This window comes from Anabrus simplex, chromosome 3 (genome assembly GCF_040414725.1).
Source record: "Anabrus simplex isolate iqAnaSimp1 chromosome 3, ASM4041472v1, whole genome shotgun sequence".
In the NCBI taxonomy this organism is placed as follows: domain Eukaryota; kingdom Metazoa; phylum Arthropoda; class Insecta; order Orthoptera; family Tettigoniidae; genus Anabrus; species Anabrus simplex.
The window spans coordinates 284,514,877-284,537,003 of NC_090267.1; the positions used below are offsets into that span (position 1 = coordinate 284,514,877).

Below are 22,127 nucleotides of genomic sequence, written 5' to 3' on the forward strand. Positions count from 1 at the left end.
TACTAATAGCCTATATCTGCTTCATTCATTCCACCCCTGACTTGGTCAATGACTGGAAAACAGGTTGTAGGTTTTCATTTATTGCTTGTAATGTATCTTTCTGGAAGCCTGGCCAGGTTATCTATATAAAGAGACGATCTTGACGGCGAAGTTAGTTATTGGAAGTTAGTTGTTGAGAATGATCGACAGAGAGCTATTGTTTAGTAGGAGTTTCATTGGTGAACACGTTGTGGTTGGGCTGACGTGCCGATGTAGGCAGTCGGTAGTCATCTGTTTCAACTGTGGTTCGAGGCTGTAACCTCTATGTGCTGTGTTATTCAGTTGTCTTAAAATGGCGGCGTTGTTGATGTCTCGGAGTGAAGTGTTTTGTTGTGATACTGTGATTAAGGTCATTTGTGTGTTAACTTGTAAATAGATGTGAAAATATAACTGTACCAACTGACAGCATTTCGTGTGCGTCTGTGTGGCTACGTTATCCTCATCACTGCTTTTAGTCTCCATATAGTGTCAAGGATGAGCCCCTTAGAGGAGAGATTGGTTGTATGTGTGATTTTTAGTGATTATAGAGATTGCAGTAATTTATACAGTACATATACAGGGTAGTTGAAAACAGCATGAAAAAGATATATGAGCATAGGAGGGTTGGTCATAGCAATAAAAAATTTGAAAAAAATCGATATCTCATGGCATTGTCATTTTATCACCTATTCAAGCTAGCCAATCAGATCACTTCGAGGGCAAATTCAAATGGGCTTCACGAGGAGGTGTTGCTAAGTCTGCACATGGCTTAAGACTTGCATGAAAGCTACCCCAAGATATCAGCATCAAACACACGCTGGGTTTCAGCCAGTGTAACTGTACCGTACTTACTATGGTGCAGTCTTATAAGCTTGGAGGTCTGTGTTCAAATCCCTCCACTGGTGAAAGTTTTTTTTTAACTGGTGCTCTCAAATCCGTCCTAAGTTACATACAGATTAGCAACACCACCCCAGAAAGCCCATTTAAATTTGCTTACGAAGCGATCTGATTGGTTAACTTAAAAGCTGATAAAATGACGGCACAAGATATCGAATTCTTTCTTTCAAATTATTTATCAGTATGACCACCCCTCTTACGATCATGTACCTGGTTCACATTGTTTCCGACCACCCTGTATAGAGTATACTGTATACACCTGAGACATACATGAAGCCTCTCTGGGTGTTTTTTATAAAGAGATATTAATAGTACAGTCCATCACGATAGCAGTGATACCTTACTGTATTCTAATAGTACAACACAACAACGTGAGGAACTCATTGGACATGACACTTTTTCTATTAATTATTACCATCAGGCGAGCTGGCCATGCAGTTAGGGGTGTGCAGCTGTGAGTTTGCATCCGGGAGATAGTGGGTTCGAACCCCACTGTCGGAAGCCCTGAAGATGGTTTTCTGTGGTTTTCCATTTTCACACCAGACAAATGCTGTACCTTAATTCAAGCCATGGCTGCAATTTTTCCACTCCCAGCCCTTTCCTATCCCATATTCGCTATAAGACCCCTCTGTGTCGGTGCAACGTAAGGCTAATTGTAAAAAACTAAAAAAATACGAAAATAAATTATTACCAATGATCTTTCTACTTTATCAACAATTCTTTTACATCCTCATCAACGTAACTGCCTTCTACCTATTTTTTCCTTCACTGTTTTGATTTATTGTCTGTATTTTACTTTTGTTCAAAGATCATATTATGATTATGATTATGATTATTCCTATTCCTATTCTCTATCATTTATGTTTCGTTCAGATAAAGAGTATTGCAGGAAACCTAAAGTGATAACATTAAACTGTTAACCCAAAGTAATTTTAGAAGCACAGTTGTGGGTTACAGATGTTTTGAATAGTTTGTGGCAGGGTAATTTTGTAAACTGTTGAATTAATTAAGTTCTATTAACATAGGTCTAGCAAGGTTTAACATTGTACTTACATAGTAAGATCAAGAGCTGGATTTAGATGTGTGTACACAAGAGGTGCCAAATCATATATACCACTGATGAGTACACAACCTTGGACCAAAGACTGCTGTGATTCTGGCAGTTGGTTAAACCAGTCTGAGGTAAGCAGCATCATAATTAGATGTGCTCCAGCACAGTGACCCATGAACCACACAGACCTGTAAACCAAAATGTTGTACTAATAATGATGATAGTGGAGGTGTCATATAAAACTTACACAACAGCTTAAAAAATGTGTGATGATTTCCATGCATGTAATAAGGTTGAACCTAGCACCTGTGGCAGTTTTAGCAGATGGGCCTAGGGCCACCCAAAATCTGAGATTTGAAGGTAATGAATGAAAACAGAAAGAAAAAATGTGTGAAGTCTGTAGTTTTATGTGACTCTATATCTGTTGATCAAATGGAAACCAGGCACATAAAACACAGAACAGAAAGAAAATGTAAGAGTGCCAGAAACTGCAGTTTACTACATTACAAAATGATTTTTAATCAGAGTAATTTTTCAATAACTTCTACTAAGTGTTAAGATGAATAGTTTTCACATTACTCACAAATATATTATACTATGACAGTATGCTTCTTATGAGACGACAAACTATTGATTTATTCGAGTGTACAACACCTGGCCTCTATCTTTGTCGGCGATACACGTGTGCCGTAACCATGACAAGCGAGGTCTTATTTGTTTTAGTGATGGAATGAAATGTTATCACTTGAGAGGAGACAGTCATGCTCGCCACAAAAAGGAAATAAGAAAACCATGCACTCTTAACAGGTGATTCTCACCCGATAAATGAAAGGGCAGTGGAACATATCTCGGAAGAAGTAACAGCACTATCTACCGTAATTATGAATGCACGTGCCAATATGAAATTAGGTCTCATAGTGGTAATGAAGTCGTATCTAAATTACAACATTAAGAAAATAATTTATGCCTAATTTTATGATAATTAGGAGTGAATTTAGTGTTAATTGAATCAGATGATGATACAAGAATTCAGTATCTGAATTGAACCTGTACTTCCAGCAATTGGTGGAAGGTGCTCTACGTAAACGGGGCAATGAATGCGCTCATTCCCATTCTGATTCAGAACATCGCTACGACCTCACTTCAATTCCGAACATTGTCACAAATTTGCATTCTGACCCAGACCAGCGTAGTGGACAGTGAGGCAACCTGTTCGACGCCAGATGGGAGCTTATGGAAGTTTGCTTGATTCCATGATTTAAACATAAAGTTAATTAACCAACAGACATCAAATATTGTTAATCACCAGTGAGAAAGTACGTATTATTCCATAATATTGAAGGAAACTGCACCTAGGATTATTTCTAATTGTCTTGTACAAGTTTCAGTGAATTACTACAGAACTGCAGCCATGAAGAAGACCTCTACATTCATCAGAATACAAGGATGAATTTCATAGCAGTATTCAACATTCATTCCACTATGAGCTGCTTAATCATCAGACCATCGCCAACAGAGAAGAAATGCAGGGGAATCCGCCGTGAACATGTCAATAAAGGACGACTTTTCATCATTCAACATGAAATCTGCAGTCTAAGTTAAGTCGATTACATCTTATACTGGATATCTGTTCTATGCAATTGTATATCTTTTCCTTACTTCTATGGTGTGGTCTTGTAGTAAAACCACTTGTTATTTCCTTATATTTCTTTTATTAATTTCCTCTCCAGATGAAATATGTTGAACTGTGGATTTCCGTTTGGATATTTAGTCGTACGGAATTGCAGGTTTCTTAACCTCGTGTTACGTACTTATGACAGTGGTGAATCTTCGATAGCTTATCCGTGTGTCATCCTTTTCATCATTAAACATTTAAAGAGTATTGTGATATTTGTGAACTGACATGTGTAATTTGAATCTAATTTGGTAATATTTTCCATTTCTGAGCAATATTTTGGTAATAGTTGGAGCTTACATTAACGCCTTATGGTGTTTGAACTTCATGTCATTGGGATGTTAATTCAGAGATTAAGTAATCATTCAGTTTTGGAGTACTTGAACAAAAGTACATGACGACGAATGTTAGATTGGATCTTCAATATTAATTATGACAAATTAAGGCTTATTTCATGTGTGATACTTTGTGTTATTTCTGACTGCGTGCTTTATGTGAGCTACTGTAATGGATTACAGTGATCGTTATTGTGAGTCGTTTGAGTGGACTTATTGAATTAATTGATTAATAATGGATGTGATAATAATCCTCAGATAATTGAATTCTGATGTGTGTTTAGCAATGTTGTGATTTGATGATTTTTTGACATTTGAAGGTCAGAGGTGATGGTAGTGTCTTCATGTATATGTGATTGTGGTCGCATTAACAGAGTCTTTTAATAATAATAAGTCTTGCAGTTGTACTACTAAATCCAGAATTCCTTATTGTGAGAAATAATTATCCTGATGTGAACTTATTGACAGCTGTGTCCGGCTCCATGGCTAAACGGTTAGCGTACTGGCCTTTGGTCACAGGGGCGCCGGGTTCGATTCCCGGCAGGGTCGGGAATTTTAACCATCATTGGTTAATTTCTCTGGCATGGGGGCTGGGTGTATGTGTCGTCTTCATCATCATTTCATCCTCATCATGATGCACAGGTCACCTATGGGAGTCTAATCAAAAGACCTGCACCTGGCAAGCCGAACATGTCCTCGGACACTACCGGCACTAAAAGCCATACATACACCATTTCATTTCATTGACAGCTGTCAAAATTTATGAGTGTATTTGTTGACTATTTATCGAGGAATATTTGGACTATGGCATAGATTCTTCCATGTTAATAACTTGAAACATGTGTTAGTTCAATTTAAAGTAAACTCAACTCAAAATCGCTCGAACCCAGGACCACATGTAAAGTTCATGCTCATCATTTGCATTACTACTTCGATGTAAAGTTGATTGTAGAGTGTGAGTACTGAGTTATGACTTATAGATATTGTAGATAGTTTTTCTGTACAGTATTCTTAGTAGTTGAATTGTAGAATTGTGGTATATTTGTAGTTGTTGCAGATGTATTTGGAAATGTGCTTCATTTTAGATACATGTGTTATGTCTCGTGGGCAGGTCATTTGTGTTCTCATGTGTAGGATTATGAAGTACGTTGCTGTCCATATTCCAGCATTGTTGATTAATTTTGGTTGTTGGAAGAAATGTTATTTATTTCAGTTTACTTGAAGTGACCACTTAACATTAAATAATTGACAATCATTCGGAACAGATATATAGTTAATGTCTTGATTTAATTTTGGCTACTTTGAAAGCATATTCAAATAAAATAAAATTATAATAAAGATTAACTTGTAAATTCCCATGATGTAATTTCAATTCAAATTCCATTATAAGAAAATTCAGTTCCTTGAAAATTGAAATATTTTATATTTCAATTTTCTTACAACTATTCAATATATTTTTCAGATTTGTTTGAGGATTTTACCTGGACAGCCTTGTTTCTCAAGACAAAATAATTTAATTGCTTAAAATTTATCAATTTATCAAAATGGTATTTTTATTATAAATCAATTCAATTAGAATGATTAGGATAAAATAATTTGCCTGTACCATCCGATTTGTTTGGAATATTTTTATGTTACCTCATGAGCCTTAGTATTTTAAATTAAAGTAGTGATCATATTCATAATCATAGTTAGCCGGGATGGTAAAATTTTCCTTTTATGTTGAATAGATTATCTGTAAATTTTCCATTGATATTGACGTTTTCATTGCTGAACCTATCGTTATTTCCTGTCACTTGTGCATACTATAGCCATTCATGCCAATCCTTACTGAGCACCCTTCGGTTGTCCCTTGCTCTATCCCTGAACGGGCGCAATACATAGAACTGCTTCAAATCAATTTGGCACTTGAAAGAGAAAAAGAAAGCTTGCTAATGGTCCTATCTCACTTTGGTTGTCAGTTAGTATCCTAGTGGAATGTGGAAGTGGGGTGGGAAGCGAAGAGCTGCTTCTTATGAGAGTTTACTGGGGAGTAGGGTCAGTTGCGTAAAGCAAATTGGTTCAATGACAGTGCAGATTCCTACTGTTCAAGCACCAAGTGAGTTAAGCCGTTATGCCGCCTGTAAATTATAAACTGAAGTTTACAAAAAAAGAGGACAAACATGGGAGATTGTTTTAAATGTTTACAGTTTCCTTAGGAAAGGAGCTGTGGAAAGTAAGAATAAGATGCAAGAACAGTACAGAAGTATAGAAGAGAGTTGTTGAAATTACAACAAAGGGTAGCATATGCAACAAAAGTGTCGTTGAAGATGATTAAGGGAATTTTGCACAGAGACAACACGAGACTGAAGGAACTTCATTTGGTATGCCAGGGAAAACACGGAAAGGGAAGAAGTGTGTAACGGACATTGACGATTTTGATAGGAGTGTTATTCTACCAATATAGTACATTATTCGATGCACAATCCATTAATTTTAAATTGATCAGAAAATGACTCCATCAATATCTAAGTTATGGCCTGTATTCAAAGAGGAGATTGGTTTCTAAGGAGGTTGCCTCAATTTGAGAAGTATTGTAAAAGAGTTAGACTTCAGGTGAAAGAAGACTAGAAATAATAGAAGTGTTGTGATCAAGAAACATGATATAAGAAGCATGTGAGTGTCTTACCTTACAGACAAAAAGAAGAACAAGGAAGAAGGTCACCCCATCATGTATGAAGACAAAACCTACGTACATAGCAGCCATTCTACGCTTAAAGTCTGGGCTGACGATAGAACTTCAGGAGTATCACCCCCCTTCTCGAGAGGAGAACGACTGATTAATTCTCCATGCTGGTGGTGGGAGAGATTTTGTTCCCAATGCGCTGCTTAACTATAATTCCCACAAGAAAAGTGAAGACTACCACAAATATATGAGCAGTGAATATTATATTCATTGGTTAAAGGAGAAGCTGGTCCCTAATTTGGAACCCAGTTCAGTGCTTGTTATTGACGACGCCTCATACAACAACATGCAGAAAGACCAGGCTCCGACATCAAATTCTAATAAGGATCATATGAAAAACTGGCTGAGGGTTAAAAACATTCCATTCTGTGATTCCATACGGAAAGTTCAAGTATATGTACTTATTAAGCTTCATAAGCCGTGACACAAAACATATGTAATTGATGAAATAATGGCTGCTAGTGCACATTCAGTATTGAGACTGCCTCCGTACCATGCAGATCTAAACCCCATAGAGCTCATCTGCTCTAATGTAAACCATTGGGTTGTTGCTTTAAAATTGGTGATGTAAAATGCCTTTGTGGACAGAGATTTTCACAAGTAGGGGAAAGTGATTTTGTAAATATGCGGAAGAAAATGAAGATGTTTACTGTACTATGAATGGGAGGGACTGGTAGAGGAGAGAATAGAATCTATCATAACAACTAACAACAGTGGCAGTGACAGTGAAAGTGAACCTGATAAAAGTGATAGCAAAATGTCCAAAATCGGACCCTTGGATGATGATTAATGACAGCACAGTAATAGCCTTTTAAGTGAAAATACTCTACCATTTGCTTGGATAATTAATGATTAATATAGTTACAAAACTTGTAGCAGTATTAAGTGAATAGAACCTCCCCAGCAAACCTTTTGGACCGGTATTTTTACCATTGGAAATTCATATCAACGGACTTGCGCAATGAACATTGCCGTATCACATTTAAAGTGCCGTATCTTGCCATCTTCGTTTGGATTTGATTGTCTTATTTACTCGATCTGTGCAGTGCTGCGCTCTGGTGCCTAGCATTTGAACTCTCGATGTGCGCTGTGGACAGTAGAATAAGCCGAGATTGACGCGTGGTAACGCTCTGAGTTCTTGCCGAGCTGCCATGGAGAGCGGATGTGTTATGGAGCTTCGCTGCATGATGGCATGGGTCTGTAATGTAGACCCAGGTTCTTCGTTGGGCACTATAGCCCATTGAGTTTGTGGAGTTGTCCTTCCTTTAATTTATTGCATCAATGCTGGTTTACCTGAAATTTTCTTCATATTTCTGCAGTTTTCATCGAGGGGAAAGTAGCGGCCTTCGACCTCGTGTAAGGCACACCTGATATCCTGCAAAACTATAAGTTATCTGTTCTTTCCTTTAAAAACCATGAAGAGAGTGTTTTTGAAGAAGAAAAAAGGGATTTGTTGTTCGGCGGAACTCTAAATTGAACCTCCGATACATCGCGTTTCAACCTAATAATAATAATAATAATAATAATAATAATAATAATAATAATAATAATAATAATAATTTTGGTGTTGACATGAGTGTTTGTTTGGCTAATTACTTCAAACGGTATGACCGAAACTTCATCTAGGCTTCTGGAAAATGCGCTTTATTGACAGATTTTCAAAATTTTAACTTCGTTTTAAACAATATAATTATTATCTTGGTACAAACTGACTGTTAAACATTGAGTTGTGAAACAAGGATGGTTCACGCAAGGACCCGTTTAAATCTACTTAACCTTTTCTAAATTTTATTTTTGGGTTAGCTTTATGGTTCATTTTAATCCCGATTCTTTTCAGCATATTTTTTGGGCATATATTTTTCTATTTTGGGCCGGATCTGTTTCGTTTTGTCTTGGGTGGACATGTTGTTTGTTGTTGTTGCCATATCAACGGGTTGTTGATGATATTGTTGTGAAGGTTGTAATGGCTTGGATCTGGGTGTTGTGATTTTAACTTCTTGCCTGTGAATATTTAAAAGAATTTTGTTTTTTCGGTTTTACTTTGCTCTAATTATTTCCTTTTGGCCCACCCCTATTTATTTTTTGTGAGTGTTTTGGGCCGTACCTGTTTTCGCCTGGTAAATTATTTTATGTCCTTGCGCTAACCAGCTTGGTGGAATTAAGAATCAAGCCACGTAATGACTTAAAGGATCCAAATGGGAAGTTACTTTCCCGAACCTTATAAATTATAACTAGTGCTAATATAGTAGTAAGTATTTTTTTAAATTTAATATTTTATGATAGGTGAGCAGTCATATGGTTGTGAGTAACATAGGTTGAATCTTTTTAAGTAATTTTTTGGAGGACAACCCACCCTTTTAAATTATTTGTTTCCCCTAACCCTAATTGAACATTTGTTTATTTTATACCTTTGAGTTTCCCTAATTAACTTTATAACTTAGAATTCTTTTATTCCCTCCTTTGAGATCTTGCAAACAATTTATCCTTATGAATTAAAGTTACCTTGTGTTTCAAGAATGATGTTGCTTTTCATTTCATTGGATCACATTACCAACCTTCTCACCAGGTGGCCTCACCTCTAGGTGCGTAAAGTTAATTGCCCACCATCCAAAGGGTTACTCGGGTTGCCCTGAGGATGGTGCCGGTTTGAGTGGTCACAGAGCAGTGGTTGTTTTTTGTTTCACTGTTGTTCTGCACCTCCAGTTGTTGTTTCTGCTGTGTGCAGTGAAGTTCCCTCCCCTCTTCCCTTTGTTATATGTACAGTGCAGTGCTGGGTGGTTTTGGAAGTGAATGGAAATAAACAACAAGGAAAATTATACTAATTGTAACATATAGTTGTGAAAGGAAGTGCAAGGATCTTGTGTAATTCTTTTCATGTCCACTACCATGTCTGCAATGTCGCGTGTGGTCACTTTCCCGTCTTACCTCCGTCGTGCTGAATTGGAATATGAACTAACCATCCGTGGCCTTGAACCTGCCCACTCTGTTGCTGAGTGTGCTGCCTTGCTATCAGCTAACTCCCAGGTCCCCATAATCTATCGATAATTGGCAGGAATGGAGTTGGTGAGTACCTGAATCTGATTTGTGAGAATTTAAACGAGATAAATATTATACGAGAGGAATTTATTGACCTGCCTCCATTGAAAGCCCAGGTAAACTGGCTGAGGGCCAGAGCGAGCCACTACTCGGGCCGAATTCAAAGAATTACCATCGATCAAGCCCGATGCTGAATTATAATCTCAAAATGTGCTGGATTGTTGACGGTTGTTTCAGGTATTACTGCTGATCTGGACCTGTTGTTAGTCAGCAGGGATATGGGGAATTGGTCTATTTCAGAAGGTCATAATGCTGTTGTACCTACCTCCAATATTCCCTCAAACCATATTGTGTCCTCTTCCCACAGTCAAAGTTCATGCTGTGTGACAGCTCCCTTCTTAGAAAGTTTAGTGTCTAGGTTAAATTCTGTTTCTTCTCCAAACTGCTTAAAGGAAGTTTTCCGTAGAGTGAGAAGCTTTTTGGTTAATTCCATTGATGAAAGCATTAGGTTCCTACCATTCCCTGTAGAATTAACCGACACTGGAAACGTCTATTCTGTTGATGACTGGGGGATTTTCCACGCCCTCTTCCCTCACTGTGAAGGGATTTTAAAATGGGAAATTTTGGAAGCCACATCTAGAAACTTGTCTTAGCCAAATTTATCCCCTCTCTTGCACTTCAAAGTTTAGTTCTGCAGTACTGTTTTAGAATGCAGTTTTTCAATGAAAACTTGCTTGCTTATTTTCTGGACTTGAGGTTTTACCGTAAGGTTTTCAAAATCTCTGTTTCCAAAGGGGAAATGGTAGCTAGAATCCTAAAGGGCAACTCTCCTTCGTACCGCTCCTACCTTTCATTATCCCGTTGTCCAATCAACTTTCACGAATTAGAAGAAGCGTGCTCGTTTGCGGAAGATGTGAAACATGGAGATGCTTCGAGACCTACCAATGTTCCCCTTTCTACTATGCCCACCAATCCTGTTGTTTCCCCAACCTCTAAAGAGGCAAATGGTCGTCAATGCTTCAATTGTGGGTCCAAGAATCATTTGATAAACAATTGCCCAACTTCAAAACGTAATTCTGGTGCTTGTAATAACTGTGGCTTGAAACAACATCTTCAAAAGAACTGCCTCTTGTCAATTCAAAGTAGTGGTCAATGACTACAGGCCAACAAGAGAGTGTTTGACCATTCTAAACCTGTAAATTCTGAATCTTTGGAAAAGTCTGTCTATCCACCCCTGTGCAATAAGATTTCTGCTCATATCCCCTCCACTGGTACTTGCGCTTTTCTTGAGGTTAATAATGAACCAGTGGATGCTCTGCTCAATACTGGTATTGTGGTATGTTTCATTAATTCTGCTTGGTACCATCAGATGAAAACCTCTTGTAAGTTACCTGAATTGGAACCTACTAATGTAAAATGTGTTTCCACCAATTTTCAGTTCTTGGAAATCTTGGGTTCGGTAAAGGTCAAGTTAAGAATAGGTAATTTTACTTGGAAAATCAAGTGCTTGGTAACACCTAACCTTTCCTGTAACTTGATTCTATGTGCCAATTTTCTGTCTAGTACCGGACTTGTCTTGGATTTACAAAGTTGAAATTTCTTTTTCAAATTTTCACCTAGTCTAAAATTTGACTTAATTAATCTTCCATTGAAGGTCTCTATTGCTTCTTGTGCGGGTTACCCTCAGTCTGATGATCCTAGCGACATTGATTGCCTTGACCTAAACCATTTCAGGGATGCTGAAGCTAGTCAAGTCTGCGCTCAGTGTAAGGAGTTTGCAGAAGTTTTCACCAGCAAATTAGGCTTGACCAATGTTCTGGAGTATGATATTGAGTTCTCGGATCATCAGCCAGTTCGATCTCCCCCTTACTGTCTTTCCCCACCTTGCATGCTTGAATTGAAAATGATTATTGAGCAAATGCAGAGAGATGGTGTAATTAGGCCCTCTACTTCAACTTATCCTTCCCCAGTTTTCATGGTGCCTAAGACCTCTGGTCGCTTTAGGGCTGTTGTTGATTATCGTGCCCTAAACAGCAAGATTATGCTTCAATTTATCCCATTGCCAGATCTGCATACTTGCTTTGGATGGTTTTCGGGAGCAAAATTTTTCACTGTGTTAGACTTGAACCATGCGTACTACCAAGTACCCTGTTCCAAGAAATCTATTCCCAAAACTGCTTTCATAACAGATTGGAACCTGTATGAGTTTTGAGACTGCCCTTTGGCTATCATGCAGTGCCGCTGTATTAACTAGACTGTTAAATTCCATCCTCTCGGACATAAAATCACAAATTTATATTCAACTATTTGGATGATTTGGTTATATTCTCCAATCCCTTTGAGGAACATATGGACTACGTTAGGGAAGTGTTGCAAAGGCTAAAGAAGGCCAGACTGATGGTGAAGTTATCCAAAGTTGCATTCGCCAGACCCAGCATGTCCTTCCTAGGGCATGTAGTTTCCTCTGAAGGTGTTTCAATCGATCATTCCAGAACTCAGGCCATCAGGCATTTCCCACCACCTAGGCATGTTAAATGTGTCACCTGTTTCATCAGTATGGTGAAGTTTTACAGAAAATTTATCACGAAAATTGCAGAGATAGCAGCTCCGTTGAACTATCTTACATGGAAAGGTGTTAAGTTTACTTGAGATAGTGCCCAACAGGAAGCATTCACTTTGTTGAAAGTTGCCCTGACCAATGCCCAACTGTTAGCAATTCCAGATTTTGAGAAGAGTTTCATTTTTCAAATTGATGCCTCTAGGCGAGCTATTGTTGTTATCCTCCTACAGAAACATGAAGATGGACTTAGGCCGGTAGCTTTTGTATCCAGGGTCTTCAACAATCTGGAGAATAAATACGCCATCTACGAGCTGGAATGTTTAGCTGTGCTATCTGCACTAGAAAAGTTTAGGCCATTTATCGAACCTGTGAACTTTGACCTAGAGACTGACAATCAGGCTCTTTCTTGGGTGTTAAGTCGGACCAAAAGGACTGGAAAGATAACTCAATGGACACTTCGAATCTCATCTTTTAATTTCAATGTTCGGCATATCCATGGTTCTGAGAATGTCATTGCCGATAGTTTGAGTAGGATGTTTGATGGTAATTATTGTACTGATGTGAACCGTGATGTGGATGAACTACAAGTCAATAAGTAAAATTACTTCTTGAATAAAATTACTGTGTCCACCTATTCAATACAATTATATTTAGTAGTGACTACAATCTACATGAAATATAAACACTAGTTAGGGACATGTTTCACCCTAGTTTTGGGCATCTTCAGCCTAATATTAATCTTAAGGTCAAGTATTAACTCTATTAACATTGGAACTTAATACTAAACTTAAAATAATATCAAATACTAATACAATGGTCTTATGCTTATTACATACCGTATTTACATAGTTTGCAATATGTACATTAATTAAATGCTAGAATTTGTGAACAAGGAAGTAATAAAATATTTTATTTTACAATGACTAGAAAAAGTCTGAGATGTCCAGATGAAAGTTACAAAAATATTTTATTTTATAGTGACAAGAAAATGTCTGAAACATCTGGATGAAAGTTATGCAAATATGTACGTATTAGCTAGAGGTTGACCACAGCGTGAATTGGAGTACCTCCAACTGTTTGACTAGAGATTGATCACAGCATGAATTAGGACTTCTCCAACTTATGGATGAACATTAGGTTGAAGGTTTTACAGCTGGTTCGTTCAAAGATGGTTATGGTCATTATCATAAGTATATTGTTGCAAAACCGGAACCGTGGTTAAAGTCGATCGTGTTGGATTTGAATATTCCTTTAGAAAGAAGCATGGTTGGATGGCAATATTTAATAGGTTAAAGCATGTATGTTGGAAACATATTGTTGGAATTGTTCATTGGTGCTCATCTGATAAAAATTTTATTGAATATTGTGTCATTCTTGACGATTAACATTCCCATTGGTGCATTGTTCAACCCTGGGAGGAATTATGAGATGTCTGTAACTGAATAAGAGATAAAAGGAATTTAGAATGTGAATGCAGAGCCCAATATAATCATAATTGTAAAGTGAAAGTGTTTACCGAAAAAAAGTTGAGGAACTTACTTAACTTGTTGGTGTTAGCTGGAAACATTTGTTCCGGTTGTGTCTGAACGACTAACCTTACTGCTCCTAGTGAAGTATTGATGTGGCAACGGAGGGGTGGAGCATATAGGGGAAGGGGGAGTGAGTTTCAGTTTGAGCATCTGCGTTGTTGCTTGAGAGGCGTTACTCGAATTGGAATGGGCGGGCCCAGCATTAGGCGTGGGAATTGGAACACATGCGTGCTGTGATTTAAATAAACTGGGGACTTTATTCCGATTTACGGCCTGGATTAACCTTGAAGTTGCCTCATATAAAGGATTTTTGTTGTCAATACCATCGTTAAGATTATTGTTTTTATTATAAGTTTGTTCCAAATAAATTACAAGTTTTCCGTCTCGTTCAATAACTTCCCCTTACCTAGCCTTCTAACAATCGTCAAATCTTTCTCAATTGAGGTGAATTTATGGCCTGTTTCACTCATATGCTGGCTTATGGCCGAATACCTGTTATGTTTGTAAGCATTGTAATGTTCCAGATACCTTGTGTGAAAGCTCCTCCCTGTTTGTCCAAAATATGTAAACTCACATTGTTCACATTTTAACCTATAAACACCAGACCCTGAGTAAATGTTGTTATTATTATTGACTCTATTGTGGTTGAGGAGTATGTTCTGGTTATTATTAACTGTCCTGAAGGCTATATTGATGTTGTGTTTTTTAAAAACTTTAGTGATCTGATGGATAGCCGGGACGTTATACATAAATGTGGTGTAGCTGTATTTCTTTGGTTTATCTGGGGTTAGGTTGGAAGATAGCCTAGTTTTGATCTTATTAATTAACCAATTGATTACATTTATTTTAAATCCATTGAAGTGAGCTAACGACCTTATATAATTCAGCTCTATTTCCAAACTTTTCGGCAAAAGAGGAATTTTTAGTGCCCTATTTATTAGACTATGATAGGCAGCTAGTTTTTGGGTCTTAGGATGCAAGGATGAATCTTTAATAGTTATGGGTGAATGTGTAGGTTTCCTAAAAATTTGAAATTCAAAAGTGTCATCCAAACGTGTAACCATTAAATCTAAAAAATTTAAAGAATTATTGACTTCATCTTCTTTGGTAAATTTGATGTTAGGATCTATTTTGTTTAGTGAGATTAAAATATCGTTACTGTCAGTAATGCCCTTGTTGATGATCACGAAATTATCGTCAACAAATCTTAGCCATAAACAAATGCCCTTTACTTGTGAAATAATTTTAATATGTTCTATAGAGTCCATGTAAATATCTGCTAGAATGCCAGAAAGAGGGTCTCCCATAGCTAGGCCTTTTTGATGATAATATTTACCATTAAAGGAGAAGTAATTACTATTTAGAACAAAATTCAATATCTTCATGAATCCTTCAATTTCCATTTTACTAAGGCCGCTGTGTTTATTGATGTTTTTATGGACAATTTTAATGGTTTCCTTAGTAGGAATGCTTGGAAACATGTTTGTGACATTGGAAGAATATAAAATATAGTTGGGTTGCAGTTCAAATTTCTTCAACGCTTCCCAGAAATAAATTGAATTTCTTAAGGGGGATTTATTATAGAAAACATAATGTTTTCTTAAAAAAACCTATGAATGACACTTTATAGGTAGGGCTATTCCTACAATTTATAATGGGGCACATAGTGGTGTCCTTCTTATGTATCTTCGGCAAAGCTCTGGCATTAGGAATATTGGGGTTCATGTTGAAAAGTCTTTGTTGCTCTTGTTTGTTGAACAGAAAATTACAATTTTTTATTAAAGTTTTTAAATTTCGCTGAATTCTTATAGTGGGATCTTTGTTAACTATCGTATAACTTGTATCATTAAAAAATTCTTGTGTTTTTTGAGTGTAAAAGTATTTCTCTAAGAACACCGTGGAACCTCCTTTATCTGCCTTTGTAACAATAATGTTACTGTCGTTTATTTTTGTTTTTAATTTCTGAATTTGTTTTATTATGTTTGAAATCAAAATTAACATTTACCTCTTCAGCCAGTTTAGGTAATTTCTTTTTTACTTCGAATTTAAGATCGTTTTGAATCTCAATGGGGAGATTCGAAATACTGGTTTCTATCTCTGTGACTGTATTGATGATATCTGTTGTTTTATTTTAGTTAGGCCAATTATATTTTAGGCCCTTATTCAATATGCCAATCTCCTCCTCAGAAAACTGAACATTCGTTAAATTTACTACCGTGGATGTGTTATCGTGTGGGGATACTGTTCTTTGTGAAACTTTGTTATGTGTGGGAGATAGTATCTTAGACTGTACTAATTGGGAGAGTTTTTTTTTTATCAAGCGTTGTTTGCTTCCTTTCTAATACAATATTCAACTTATAGTCTACATGTAGGATTTTGAAAGAATTCCATTCCAATGGAGACAACTTTTGGGCCAAAAATAAATGGACCTGATATAATTGCAAATTTAAGAGGGCTTGCTTTTTGTACGCTGCTTTAATTTCATTTCTTATCCAAATCTCATTGACTTTGTTCTGAATTCTATTCGTATTGATTATAGCTTTCCTCTGCATGGGTTTTAGAAATTTTGGGAACAATTTGTGCTCTAGACATGGTTTTAAATATGCTCTATCTTTTGTTAAATTGCCTATTTTGACCTTAAGATTTAAATATCTATTTGGACCATAATATGTCTGGCTGGCTATCAAGTTACAAGTAACTAATCTCATTTTGTTCCGTATTGAAGATACAATAAGTAAAATTATTTCTTGAATAAAATACTGTGTCCACCTATTCAGTCAATATATATTTAATAGTGATTACAATCTACATGAAATATAAACACTAATTAGGGACATGTTTTGCCCTAGTTTTGGGCATCTTCAGCCTAATATTAATCTTAAGGTCAAGTATTAACTCTATTAACATTGGAACTTAATACTAAACTTAAAATAATATCAAATACTAATACAATGGTCTTATGCTTATTACATATTTACATAGTTTACAATATGTACATTAATTAAATGCTAGAATTTGTGAACAAGGAAGTAATAAAATATTTTATTTTACAATGACTAGAAAAAGTCTGAGATGTCTGGATGAAAGTTACTAAAATATTTTATTTTATAATGACTAGAGAATGTCTGAGACATCTGGATGAAAGTTATGCAAATATATACGTATTGGCTAGAGGTTGATCACAACGTGAATTGGCGTATCTCCAAAAGTTTGACTAGAGACTGATCAAAGCGTGAATTGGGGCTTCTCCAACTTATGGATGAACATTAGGTTGAAGGTTTTACAGCTGGTTTGTTCAAAGGTGGTTATGGTCATTATCATAAGTATATTGTTGCAAAACCGGAACCGTGGTTAAAGTCAATGGTATTGGATTTGAATATTCCTTTAGAAAGATGCATAGGTTAAAGCATGTATGTTGGAAACATATTGTTGGAATTGTTCATTGGTGCTCATCTGATAAAAAATTTTTTAAAAATATTATGTCATTCTTGTCGATTAACATTCCCATCAGTGCATTGTTCAACCATGGGAGGATTTATGAGATGTCTGTAACTGAATACGAGAAAAAAGGAATTTAGAATGTGAATGTAGAGCCCAATATAATCATAATTGTAAAGTGAAATGTTTACCGCATAATAATGGAGGAACTTACTTAACTTGTTGGTGTTAGCTGGAATTGGAATTGGAATTAAACATTACCATCCAACCATGCTTCTTTCTAAAGGAATATTCAAATCCAACACGATCGACTTTAAGCATGGTTCCAGTTTTGCAACAGTATACCATAACCACCTTTGAAAGAACCAGCTATAAAACCTTCAACCTAATGTTCATCCATAAGTAGGAGAAGCCCCAATTCACGCTTTGATCAATCTCTAGTCAAACCATTGGAGATACTCCAATTCACGCTGTGATCAACCTCTAGCTAATACGTACATATTTGCATAACTTTCATCCAGACGTCTCAGACATTTTCTAGTCATAATAAAATAAAATATTTTAGTAACTTTCATCCAGACGTCTCAGACTTTTTCTAGTCATTGTAAAATAAACTATTTTATTACTTCCTTGTTCACAAATTCTAGCATTTAATTAATGGACATATTGTAAACTACACAAATATGTAATAAGCATAAGTATTTGCATTAGAATTTGATATTATTTTAAGTTTAGTATTAAGTTCCAATGTTAACAGAGTTAAGACTTGACCTTAAGATTAATATTAGGCTGAAGATGCCAAAAACTAGGGCGAAACATGTCCCTAATTAGTGTTTATATTTCATGTAGATTGTAATCACTACTAAATATAATTGTATTGAATAGGTGGACACAGTAATTTTATTCAAGAAATAATTTTACTTATTGTATCTTCAATACAGAACAAAATGAGATTAGTTACTTGCAACTTGATAGCCAGCCAGGCAAATTATCGTTTAAACAGGTATTTAAATCTTAAGGTCAAAATAGGCAATTTAAAAAAGATATAGCATATTTAAAACAATGTCTGGAGCAAAAATTGTTCCCAGAATTATGCAGAGGAAAGGTATAACCAATATGAATAGAGTTCAGAACAACGTCAATGAGATTTGGATAAGAAATGAAATTAAAGCAGCGTACAAAAAGAAAAACCTCTTAAATTTGAAATTATATAAGGTCCATTTATTTTTGGCCCAAAAGTTGTCTCCGTTGGAATGGAATTCTTTCCAACTACATGTAAACTATAAGTTGAATATTGTATTAGAAAGGAAGCAAGCAACACTTGATAAAAAAAAAAAACTCTCCCAATTAGTACAGTCTAAGATATCATCTCCCACACATAACAAAGTTTCACAAAGAACAGTATCCCCACACGATAACACATCCACAGTAGTAAATTTAACGAATGTCCAGTTTTCTGAGGAGGAGATTAGGATATTGTATAAGGGCCTAAAATATAATTGGCCTAACCAAAATAAAACAACAGATATCATCAATATAGACGCAGAGATAGAAACCAGTATTTCGAATCTCCCCATTGAGATTCAAAACACCAAGCTCGATAGCTGCAGTCGCTTAAGTGCAGCCAGTATCCAATATTCGGGAGATAGTAGGTTCGAACCCCATTGTCGGCAGCCCTGAAAATGGTTCTCTGTGGTTTCCCATTTTCACACCAGGCAAATGCTGGGGCTGTACCTTAATTAAGGCCACGGCCGCTTCCTTCCCACTCCTAGCCCTTTCCTGTCCCGTCATCACCGTAAGACCTATCTGTGTCGGTGCGACGTAAAACAACTAGCAAAAAAAAAAAAGAGATTCAAAACAATGTTGGATCCGAAGTTAAAAAGAAATTACCTAAACTGGCTGAAGAGATAAATGTTAATTTTGATTTCAATCATAAAGAACAATTTCAGAAATTAAAAACAAAAATAAACGACAATAACATTATTGTTACAAAGGCAGATAAAGGAGGTTCACAGTCCTCTTAGACAAACATTTTTACACACAAAAAACAAAAGAATGTTTTAATGATACAAGTTATACGATAGTTAACAAAGATCCCACTATAAGAATTCAGCGAAATTTAAAAACTTTAATAAAAAATTCTAATTTTCTGTTCAACGAACAAGAGCAACAAAGACTTTTCAACATGAACCACAATATGCCTATCGGCAGAGCTTTGCCGAAGATTCATAAGAAGGACAATCCTATGTGTCCCATTATAAATTGTAGGAATAGCCCTACCTATAAAGTGTCATTCATAGGTTTAAAAAAAAAAAACCATTATCTACAATAAATCCCCCTTAAGAAATTCAATTAATTTCTGCAAAGAATTGAGGAAATTTGAACTGCAACCCAACCATATTTTATGTTCTTTCAATGCCACAAACATGTTTCCAAGCATTCCTACTAAGGAAACCATTAAAATTATCCATGACAACATCAATAAACATAGCTAGGGGCTTTACGTCGCGCCGACACAGATAGGTCTTATGGCGACGATGGGATAGGAAAGGCCTAGGAGTTGGCAGGAAGCGGCCGTGGCCTTAATTAAGGTACAGCCCCAGCATTTGCCTGGTGTGAAAATGGGAAACCACGGAAAATCATTTTCAGGGCTGCCGATAGTGGGATTCGAACCTACTATCTCCCGGATGCAAGCTCACAGCCGCGCGCCTCTACGCGCACGGCCAACTCGCCCGGTAATAAACATAGCGGCCTTAGTAAAATGGAAATTGAAGAATTCATGAAGATATTGAATTTTGTTCTAAACAGTAATTACTTCTCCTTTAATGGTAAATATTATCTCTTTTTTTTTGCTATTTGCTTTACGTCGCACCGACACAGATAGGTCTTATGGCGACGATTGGATGGGAAAGGCCTAGGAATGGGAAGGAACCGGCCGTGGCCTTAATTAAGGTACAGCCCCAGCATTTGCCTGGTGTAAAAATGGGAAACCATGGAAAACCATTTTCAGGGCTGCCGACAGTGGGGTTCGAACACACTATCTCCCGATTACTGGATACTGGCCACACTTAAGCAACTGCAGCTATCGAGTTAAATTGAAATAATAAATATGGTAGTTCAACCTATTTAATACAAGTAAATAAGAGATGTAGAGATTACATTCTTATTTAATTAAAAGTGGAAATGGTACCGGTTTCGACCCCAGTCTGGGTCATCATCAGCCAATTATAACTCGAAAAACAATAAGTAAGAAAGAAGTTAACAGTCAAGTCCACACAATATCAGTTGAAGAGGCGATATAAAAATAACGGGGGTAGGCACTGTAAAATTCAAACGAAGTGGAATGTAAGTCACTTAAAAGAAGTAATGCGTAATCTTCCGAGCATCAGCACGGCACACGCGATATTTGGCACTGTCTCACAATGTTCACGAAAAGCAGAGAACAGTTAAATGAGCCAGACTGCATACACCGTCAGGTGCAAAGTCACAACACAATCCAAATATGAAGATCTAAAGTCATAAAGAAGCCGAACGAGCAGCTCAACCGATGTAACTTGCAAGCTCCAGAAGATCGGCGCGGTGTTTACAACGTCAAGTGCTGTAGTTTCATATGCTGACGGAGATTGAAGGATAGATTAATGATCAAGTATTTGCTTACTTCACAAAAATGTACCTATATATATATATACTTATAATACGATTCAATGTAATTGAATACGTAATTATGATCTTGAAGATTTTTAGAACAGTTGACGTGAAAAAACAATAGTGAATAGATAAAATGGTATAAAGCGCAATACCGGAAACAAATGAAAATGTGTATGCACAGTGCGCTATTTCTTGAATAAAAAAAAATTCAGGTCGTGATTGAAGTAGTCAAAGTTGGCGGACGCAAGGCATGAGTTTAAATTTGAAAGTGAGGGCCCAAAATGAAGGTGGCAATGTAGTTTATTTTAAGGGGTGAAAAGAAAAATAGGATAAATTAATAAAGAAAGAAGATCAGTGGATAAGAAAAGATTAAAAGGGTTTAAAGTGGAAAGGTGGTGAGAAAGGATAAGATAGGGATGAAGGAGGGGTAGTTTAGGGTGGGTTAGGAGGGTGGGTTACTGGAGGTACAAAATGTGGGTGGGTACTTTGTAAGGCATGGAAAATTGAATTCAGGTTTTGAAATTTAGCGTTTTTGAGAAGAAGAATTAGGAAGTCAAATAGGATGTTGGGTTTTTCAGAAATGTCGTTTAAGTTGAAATTGGGGTTGAAGTATTGGTCAAGGTGAATAAAACAGTTTTCAGTAGTGTTTAAAAGGGGGCCTTTGTTAATGATTTTAAGTATTTTCATGTCTTTTTCAATACTGGTGAAATTGTGCTTGGAGTCATGTATGTGTTGTCCAGTAACCCACCCTAAACCACACTTCCTTCATCCCTATCTTATCCTTTCTCACCACCTTTCAACTTTAAACCCTTTTAATCTTTTCTTATCCACTAATCTTCTTTCTTTATTAATATATCCTACTTTTTTTTTCACCCCTTAAAAAAAAACTACATTGCCACCTTCATTTTGGGCCCTCACTTTCAAATTTAAACTCATGCCTTGCGTCCGCCAACTTTGACTACTTCAATCACGACCTGAATTTTTTTATATTCAAGAAATAGCGCACTGTGCATACACATTTTCATTTGTTTCTGGTGTTGCACTTTTTACCATTTTATCCATTCACAGTTGTTTTTTCACGTCAACTGTTCTAAAAATTTTCAAGATCATAATTATGTATTCAATTATATTGAATCGTATTATAAGTATATATATATAAGATACATTTTTGTGAACTGAGCAAATACTTGATCATTAATCTATCCTTCAATCTCC

The 22,127-nt window shown here is 36.4% G+C and overlaps 1 protein-coding gene across 3 annotated transcripts in view; it reads right to left on the reverse strand.

The window, feature by feature from the left end:
- Positions 1-22,127, reverse strand: part of KFase (kynurenine formamidase) — a 238,476-nt gene that overhangs the window by 47,447 nt on the left and 168,902 nt on the right. For all 3 annotated transcript variants that reach the window (XM_068226675.1, XM_068226674.1, XM_067143075.2), the window contains one exon: positions 1,969-2,154. In XM_068226675.1, the coding sequence (XP_068082776.1) occupies positions 1,969-2,154 (186 nt within the window). The remainder of the gene's footprint in view (positions 1-1,968; positions 2,155-22,127) is intronic.